General features: G+C 37.0%; 1 protein-coding gene across 1 annotated transcript in view; it reads right to left on the bottom strand.

Moving 5' to 3' along the window:
• Positions 1 to 8,547: 8,547 nt before the first annotated feature.
• Positions 8,548 to 9,960, bottom strand: part of HSD17B4 (hydroxysteroid (17-beta) dehydrogenase 4) — a 116,042-nt gene continuing 114,629 nt past the window's right edge. The window contains exon 21 of the mRNA XM_006873197.1: positions 8,548 to 8,637. Within this exon, the coding sequence (XP_006873259.1) occupies positions 8,548 to 8,637 (90 nt within the window). The remainder of the gene's footprint in view (positions 8,638 to 9,960) is intronic.

Genomic DNA, 9,960 nt, shown 5'->3' with positions numbered 1-9,960 from the left:
TGTCCCTTATCTGATTATTCAGTTATGCTGGTTAATAATTCCATACATGAGCCCTGGATACCCACAGATAAATGTAAAAACCTTTCCTAAAAGCCGAGACTGTAAATTCCAAAAAGGCAAAGTTTTTCCCAAAAAAAAAAAGCTAAAGAGCATAGAGAGAAACTCTGTTAACTGTTGGTATGTGGAGGGGATTATAATCAATGTAATGAAACAAGGTATACGAATGTTTGAATGTGAAACCGATGATGTGCCCTGAAAACTTTCATTCAATCCACAATAAAAACCTTAAAAAAAAAAATACTTACTTGCTTTCTTGTGTCTGAATCTTACATCTGGCTCATCCTATAACCTCTGGTTCTTTTGACTTGAGTCAATGGCCTGCTCTTTTACCTTGCCGATCCTGGGATTCATGAAAAGCCTTCTTACCGTCTTACCTACCAGACATGCCTGCCTGCCTACCTGCCATCTGAACTGCCAATGTTGGTTCATCTGACCCAGACTAAGCACTCTCACACCTCTACAACTGAGTAAGTCATTATACAGTTTTATCTCTCTCTCTATATATGATATAGATCAGAATATATATGACATATATTTCTCTTTATATATATGTTTCACTGATTTTGCTTCTCTAAAAAACTGAGCCTAAAGCACTGATGAAGATCAACGTATGTATTACTCTTTATCATAAAGGAAACAAAGATGCTCCCAATTTGACCAATATGCAACATCATGATAAAAGAAGAAAACATTGATGTTGTTAGGTATTTCACATACTTGAATCCACAACCAATGTCCATGGAAACAACAGTCAAGAAATTAAATCACATATCGCACTGGACAAATCTGCTGTAAAAGACTTTCTAAATGTTAAAAACTAAAGACGTCACTTTCAAGATTAAGATGCACCTGAACTAAGCCATGATATTTTCAATCACCTCAGATATATGGGAAATCTGGACAATAAGAAAGACTGAAAAACTGATGCAGTTGACTTAAGGTGTTGGCGATGAATGTTAAGTACACTGGGAAATGCCAGAAAAGCCAACAACTCTGTCTTGGAAGCAGTACAGCAAGAATGCTCCAAAGAAAGGATGGCGAGACTTATCTCATTTACTTTGGTCTTGTTATCATAAAGTACCCAACCTCTGGAAAAGAGGATCATGCTTAGTAGAAAGTCAGGAAAAAAGAAGTTCCTTTAACAAGATGGATTGACATAGTACCAGCAACAGTGGACTCAAGCATAGCAATGATTTTGAGAGTGGTGCAGGACTAGGTAACATTTCATTATGTCATACATGGAGTTGCTATGAGTAGGAGCCTACTTCACAGCACCCATCAACAACAGAGGATATTTAGAGTTGATGTTGTTAGGTACCATCGAGTCAGTACCGACTCACAGCAACCTTATTCACAACAGAACGAAACACTGGCCAGGCTTGTGCCAATCTCACAATCACTGCTACTCTTTAGTCCACTCTTTTTTTGATGAACCTCCACTTTACCAACCATGATGTTTTTCTTCCATGGGCATATACTCTGATAATATGTACAAAGTATGACAGACAAAGTCTGGCCATCCTGGCTTCTAAAGAGCAGTCTAGGTGTACTTCTAACACAGATTTGTTTGTTCTTTTGACTGCCCATGGTACTTTTAATATTTTTCTCCAACACCATAACTCAAATGTATCAATTCTTCTACAGTCTTCCATATTCATTGTCCAACTTGTACCTGCATATGAAGTTATTGAAAATACCATGGCCTGCGTCAGGCTCAGCTTAGTCCTCAAACTGACATCTTTGCTCTTGAACACTTTAAAGAGGTCTTGTGCAGCAGATTTACCTAATGCAATGCATCATTTGATTTATTGACTGCTGCTTCCATGAGTGTTCATAGCTGAGCCAAGCACACTGAATGCTTTGACAACTTCAGTCTTTTCTCCATTTGTCTTGATACTGTTTATTGGTTCAGTGGTGAGAACTTTTGTTTTCTTTACACTAAGGTTCAACCCATACCAAAAGCTGTGACCTTTGATCTTCATCAGTAAGTATTTTATGTCTTATTCGCATTCAGCAAGCAAGGTTATACCTTCTGCATATCACAGGTTGTTAATGAATCTTCATCCAATCCTGATGCCGTTTTTCTTCATTTTGCCCAGCTTCTCAAATTATTTGCTCAGCATACAGTTTAAATAAGTATGGTGAAAGAATACAATCCTGCTGCATACCTTGCCTAATTTTAAACTATTCAGTGTCCCCTTGTTTTGTTCGAAAAACTGCTGCCTGATCTATGTACAGGTTCCTCATGAACACAATTAAGTGTTCCAGAATACTCATTTCCTGCAATGATGTCCATAGATTGTCATGATCCACACAATCAAAAGCCTTTGCACAGTTGATAAAGTAAACATCTTTCTGGTATTCTCTGCTTTCAGCCAAGATCTATCTGAAATCAGCAATGATTTCCTTCACTTCACATCTTCGTCTGAATCCAGCTTCAACTGCTGACAGTTCCGTCATAGTTACTGCTACTGTTTTATCTTTAGCAAAATTTTACTTGCATGCGACATTAATGATTTCTGCATTCCACTGGGTCACCTCTATTTGGATTGGGCACAAATATGTATCTCTTACAATCTGTTGGTCAGGTAGCTATCTTCCAAATTTCTTGGCATAGATGAGTGATTGCCTCCAGTGCCACATCAGTTTGTTAAAAGCTTTCAATTTGTAGTCTATCAATGCCTGGTGCCTTATTCTTTGTCAATGCATTCAATGCACCTTGGACTTCCTCCAGTATCATTGGCTCTTGATCATTTGCTACCTTTTTAAATGGTTGAACATCGGCCATTTCTTTTTGGTGTAGTGACTCTGTGCATTCCTTCCATCTTTTGTTTCTGCATCATCCAATATATTTTGCTCATAGAACCTTTCAATATTGCAAGTTGAAGCTTGATTTTTTTTTTTTTCTTGAGAATAGGGTGTGTTCTTCTCTTTTAGTTTTCTAACTCAAGGTCTTTGCACATTTCATGGTTATTTGACTTTGTCTCCTTGAACTGCCCTTTGAAATTTTCTATTTAGCTATTTTATTTCATTTCTTCCATTTGTTTAGCATCTCTATGATAGAGGACAATTTTCAGATTCTCTTCTGACATCCATTTTGGTCTTTTCCTTCTTTCTTATTAATGATCTTGCTTTCTTCCTGTATGATGGTCTTGATGTCATCCCAAAACTCTTTTGGTCTTCAGTCACTAGCATCTTAATTCATCAAATCTGTTCTTGACATGATCTCTACATTCAATGGAATATGTTCAAGGTCCTATTTTGGCACTTTTGAACTTATTTTAATTTTCTTCAGCTTCAGCCTGAACCTGAAGATGAGCAACTGATGGTCTGCTCCAGAGTCTGCCCCTGGCCTTGTTTTGACTGATGATATGTAGCTTTTCTACCATGTGTTTCACAGATGTAGTCAATTTGATTTCTGTTTTTCATCTGGTGAGGTTCATGTGCAATCTTCTTTTATGTTGTTTGAAAAAGGTATTTGTAATGAACAAGTCATTGGTCTTTCAAAATTCTATCATGTGATCTCCAGCATTATTTCTATCACCAAGGTCATATTTTCCAACAACTGATCCTTCCTCTTTATTTCCAACCTTTTAATTCCAATCACCTTGGAATACATCATGATTGCACATTTATCAATTTCACACTAAAAAAGTTGACATAATTTTCCAATGTCATCATTATTAGCTTTAGTGGTTGGTGTGTAAATTTTAATAAAAATGATATTGACTAGCATTCCTCGTAGGTCTATCAATATTATCATATCACAGACAGAGTTGTACTTGAAATGTCTTCAGAACTTGAAATGGCCTGTTATTGATGAATGTGAGGCCATACTTCTTCAATTTTTTTGTTCCAGGCAGAGTAAACCATATGGTTTTCAGATAAAATGACCAATATCAGTCCATTTCAGCTCACTAGTGCCTAGGATATCAATGGTTATACATTCCATTTCATTTTTGACAACTTCTGGTTTTCCTGGATTCATACTTCGTACATTCCATGTTCTGATTATTAATGAATGTTTACAGCTGTTTCTCCACATTCTGAGTTGTGCCCCATCAGCAAATGAAGGTCCTGAAAGCTTTATTCCGTTCATGTCATCTTGATCAACTCTATTTTGAAGAGGCAGCTCTTCCCTATTCGTATTTTGAGTGCTTTCCAAGCTGAGGGGCTCATTTCCCAGCATTATATCTGACAATATTTTTGTGCTCTTCATTATTTTTCAATACTCAGTATTCTGGTGCTGACAGTGTTCCATTGCTACTCATACCAGGTTTTCAGGGACTAAATATCTGGAAATAATCCACCTCTCCTTCTTCCTATTCTTAGTCTGGAAGTTCAGCTTCCATGGGTGACCCTGCTGGTATTTAAAATACCAGTAGCATAGCTCCAGAACCACAACAGCAGACAAGCCATCACAGTTCCTCAAACTGACAGATGAGTGGTGTAGCTTTGGGGTGACCATTTGTAATTTGGTTCTCCAGCAAACACTTGCCCATTTCTGGGAGCTGTACTCAAAATGTCCAAGGATATAACACCTGATTTACTTTCAGGTTATATAGCTTGGCTGGGTTTGGATCCTACTAACACAAAAAAAGTTCTCATAGTAGGCCAGGAACTGCTGTCCTCAGAAAGACCTCTTTGCAAGGTTGACCCTTGGCTGTCATCTGAGTACTTACATTTCAGGAAGGTTCTCACCATTCCCTGACTGGTAAAAGTAGCTCATTGTGCCAAACTTTTTAAGATGCGGCTGTGAAGCTGCAGTTTTTGCTATCTTGTATAAGCAAAGGACTAGCAGGGATCAGGAGAACATCCATGGAGAATGAAGATGAAGCAGGGAGATATAGCTAAGAACTGGGCTCAATAACAGTTACGATTTGATCAAATCTCTTTTGAAACCATTATTTTCTTCCTCAATTTTTTCATTAATGTAGAAACATTTTATTAAGCCAATTTTAACTGATATTCTTATTTACAATTATTGAAAAAATTCTAACCAATTCAACCTTAGATCATGCTAAAGAATCTGACAGCAGTGTGTGATCAAGCAGAGACCATCACAGGTTTCTAAGTTGGACATCACATGTTCAGACTTGTGTTTTAGTATAGTCCTTCTGGTGGCCACAAGGACTTGGGTGATAAAGAGTATGTGGTCAGAGACTGGACACCAGTTCGAAGCTATAAGCTATAAAGTTGAGGACACAAACTGTGGTAACTGTTTCAGGGTGTAAAAATTGCTGAATGTTTAGGAAATAAAAGTGACAAGAGTTGGTGAAGGAGTGAATGCAGAGGGTGAGAAAGAGAGAAATCAATGATAACTCCAATTTCTTAGTTTGACTCAGCAAACAGTGATGTGTTTAATTTTTGACTAAGACAAACCAGGAATAGATGCAGATTTAATGGCAGAGAGGAGGAGCATATGCTTATTTTGGACATACAAACTTACAGTATCTGTATGACAATAATCAAGTAATGATTTAGAATTGTATAACTATAGAATTATAGAGAAGTCAAAGCTGGAGGGAGATACATATTCAGAGTTATCAGCACCCAAGTGATGGCTAAATAGATAACAGTAGATGACAGATGAGATCCTCTGGAAGAAAACCTATACCAAAAAAGAGAGGCTGAAATCCACATAAACACTTGCTAAAATACAGGTAGACAAAGGAGATCACAAAAGATTCAAGTAGAATCAGAGAGGTTAACTGGTAGGTCCATAGCCTCAGAAACCCTATGCAGGGTTGCTATGTGTCGGAACCAACTCCACAGTGCTTAACAACAATATTTCTCATAGGAGGATAAGAGAATTAGGAAGGAAGGTACACTCAGCAATGTTAAGTATTACAGTAAGATTAAAGAGCAAGAGGACTAATAAGAAGTTACTAAATTTGGGTTTGTTGTTGTTGTTAAGTGCTGTCGAGTCAATTCCAACCCGTAGCCACCCTGTATAGGGTTTCCAAGGAGCAGATGGTGAGCTTGAACCACTCACCTTTAAGTTCAAACGACTTTGCAGTCTGACGCATTAGCCCACAAAGCCACACCAGGGCTCCCTAAATCTGGGTAGTAGTGGTTTTTGTTTTTTTTTAATACTGAAAGAGATGGATTAGTAAGATAGTGAAAACATAACTTTGTCACTATGTTTTATACATCTAAGGTATACACATTGAGCACTTTCATCAATCTATGGTGGCAATTGATTTAATAAGCTATTTCTATTTGGAATGACTCTAAGTTTCCCAAACCTTAACAGAAACAGTAGCTATTTAGACTAATAAAAGACAAATATTAAAAGATTGCTATTGATTCTTTTTTAATTGGTAGAAACAATGAATCACTGTAAGTTAAATTCACTTAGAAAGTTCATGAGCCCAAGGTATAACTGTCAAATATGTGATTTTCTTCTATGCCTTCTCTTTAACCTGCTCATTCATTAAATCAACAATAATTTATTGAGGTCCTCTACTACCTTGCCTAAGGACTCTGGTAGTGTAATGGTTACGAATTGGGCTGCGAACCTTAAGGTAAGCGGTTCGAAACTACCAGCTGCTCAGCAGGAGAAAGATGAGGCTTTCTACTCCCGTAAAGATTTACACCCTCGGAAACCCTGTACAGGATCGCTATGGGTCGGAACCGACTCGACGGCACTTAACAACAACAACAACTACCTTGCCTAAAGCCAAGTATGAATGCTGTAGTGAGTTCTAGAAAAGCCCCATTCAGGACTGAAGAACACATCCCTCAACTGCTGGGAGAGTTATTAACTGACTAGGCTATAAACCCACTCAGGAATTGCCTCTGCTGCTTCACCCAAAGTCATGGCCTTTTTGGAGGACAGTCTATATCCAATGACTAGTTTATAGAAGAAAAATGTGAAGGTCATCCCAGCTTCTGAGTTTCCCAAAGGTTCAGCTGAGACTCTGTGGTAACTGCATTACAACCCTACTCTGTCCACCCCTGATTCTGTCACTTCCTCCCACAAGCATAAATTTCAATGGAAGCTCCTACTAAACTTCCTATACATGAAACACCACCTCAAAATCAGCTTCCTGGAGAACTCACTCTCCAATATCCACCTATACAACTTCTTCTCTTTTATGCAACATGATTGAAATGTCCTGTTTGATGATGAATGTAACACCATTCCTATTGAATTTGTCATTCCTGGCACAAGTAAACCATGTGGTTGACAGACTAAAAATAACCAATATCAATCCATTTTAGCTCACTAATGCCTAAGTTATCGATGTTTATGCATTTCATTTCATTTTTGACAACTTTCAATTTTCCTAGATTCTTCATACATTCCATGTTCTGATTACTAATGGATGTTTGCAGCTGTATCTCCTCATTTTGAGTTGTGCCCCACCAGCAAATAAACACCCCAAAACCTTTAATCTATTCAGGTCATCACAGTCAACTCTTCTCCAGTTGTATCTTGAGTGCCTTCCAACCTAAGGTGCTCGTCTTCAGGCACTGTGTCTAACAATGTTCTGCTTCTGTTTTCAGTGACTTAAACATTCAGAAGTAGTCTGCCTCGCCCTCCTAGTCTGCCTTAGTCAGAAAGCTCCTCTGAAATCTGCCCACCATGGGTGTTCCTGCTGTTATTTACAATACTGGTGGCATAGCTTCCAGCATTACAGCAACATGCAAGCCACCCCAGTATGACATACTGACAGACAATAGTGATACAACAGTATTTGCTAACGACTACCTTTATGGTAGTGTAGGGGTTACGTGTCAGGCTGCTAACCTCAAGGTAAGCAGTTCAAAAGTACCAGCTGTTTCACAGGAGAAAGCTGAGGCTTTCTGCTCCCTTAAAGATTTATAGCCTCGGAAACCCTATGCAGGGTAGCTATGAGTCATAACTGACTCCATAGCACACTACCACCACCTTTATGACTTACTACAACTGTTTAAGTAATAAAACTTGATATTTGGCATATTTACAAACATTTTATGAAAGTAAAGAACTTTTAGCAAAGGGGAAGAGAAAATACAATAGATTAAAATCTTTGGGAGCACAAAGATCTTTCTTTTGCCTTAAAGTAGAAATTTATCTATTATAGCAAAATGTGAACAAGGATAGCATATTTGAAAATTCACATTAATTATGAATTATGAATAAATTAGAGAATGGATAATTATAACAAAGAAATCAAGTGCAAAAGGTATCAAAATGGCTTTTACTCATTTAATTCTCATTTCAACTCATATATTCTGAGACTGAACCTGGTTAGAATCTTTTTATTATGAAGATATAGATCTAAGAACAGAAGTATAATTACATACTAGCTTACAGTTCCTGTAAAAATAATGATACATGTAAAATTAGTAGAATATGAAAACCCAAAGTTATCTGAAATCTGAAAATGTTAAGCAACTTCCCCAGTATCTTAGTTCTAATCATTTTTGTTGAATAATCAAGCATATTTTGGTGAAGAGTCTAATTTTCCTATTTTAATTAATAATCTAATGTGACCTTCAAAGCTTGGCATAGTCTTTAAAAATCATCTGAAGCTTCTGGCTCAGCATGATGTTCCCTTTTGCCTTCAGTCGGCCACTGAAGAATGCCTGGAAGAGAGATGGAGAAAGATTGCCAAATGTTATCATGTTATATTGTATTTCTTTTCTGTTTAAGCCCATGATTCAAACTGAATACAACTGAATTAATAACTCCTGACAACAAAGGCAGCTTTATCTAGCAATAGTAGTTTGATTTCTGATAGTGTCCATATTTTTAGATATTTAAGAAAAGGAAAGAAAGATGCACTTAAGAAATCCATAAAATAAATTATGTGAACTGACAGGCCTGGGGATTCTACTTCAATCTAAGCTTTCGACTTGACTGTACATTCTCACACATGGTTATGAGAAACCAAATAAATAAAAGGCTTTACCGTATTCATAACTGAATAAAGAAATTTAATTCCTAACTTTAAGACTAAACATATTAAGTGTATCTTCATGAAATACGAAGCCTAGATTAATAAAATAAGGCAGTATAACACAGTGATGAATAGTTTATGGGCTGTAGCATCAGAAGGACTGGTTAAAATCTAAGCTCTGCTACTTACTAACAATGAACCTGAGCCTTTATAGCTGAGCTCCAGCATCCTAACCTATAAAAGGGGATGAAGCAGTACCTAGTTAACACAGTTTTGGTGTGTGTTACATAAAATAATGTCTAAAGTACTTAGTTTTATGCTTGACATGTGGTAAGAGTGCATGCCTTCAGTACTACCAAACAAAAAATTAGTGTGTTAAGACTTAAGAGTTTCTATCCTACATATGTCTGACTTATTACAGAAACCTATATTTTCTCTCAGTGTCAAATTCCTTACCAGTGAAATAAAGAGTAATCAGTAACAGTTTTTTATAGCCTACTGAGAACATAGCACATAGAATATGAAATAAAAATAAGTCCCTTGATTTTTAGCTAGATGGAAAAGTATTATTCATGTATTCATAACTGAATAATAATACTCAATCCAGAACTTTTAGAAGGTTAATTGAACATATTTATAATCAGCTCTATTAATATTTTCTGTCATCATTATGAAGTGGTACCTCAGAAATCATTACCCCCAGTTGACAGATAAGAAACCGAAGTTCAGAGAGCTTAGACAATCTTCTCAGGGCCACAGCAAGAGGGCGGGGTCAGAGCTACAAGTCAGGTGTATTCTCTTTTCCAACACTGCCTCCTGTTCGCCAACTAGTAGTAACTTAATCTCAAAAGCAAATCCTCTTAGAATGGAGGAAAAATCATAAACAGACTACTACTTCATCTTTCTGAGAAATAAGGAGAATTCATCCAGTGAAGATCCAATGCTAGTTATAATATAAAATAGACACTGGAGGGGGAGAGAAAGGAATAGTCAGAAACATCACCATAGA

Source organism: Chrysochloris asiatica, unplaced genomic scaffold (genome assembly GCF_000296735.1).
Source record: "Chrysochloris asiatica unplaced genomic scaffold, ChrAsi1.0 scaffold00228, whole genome shotgun sequence".
In the NCBI taxonomy this organism is placed as follows: domain Eukaryota; kingdom Metazoa; phylum Chordata; class Mammalia; order Afrosoricida; family Chrysochloridae; genus Chrysochloris; species Chrysochloris asiatica.
This window is presented reverse-complemented; position numbering and strand designations above follow the sequence as displayed.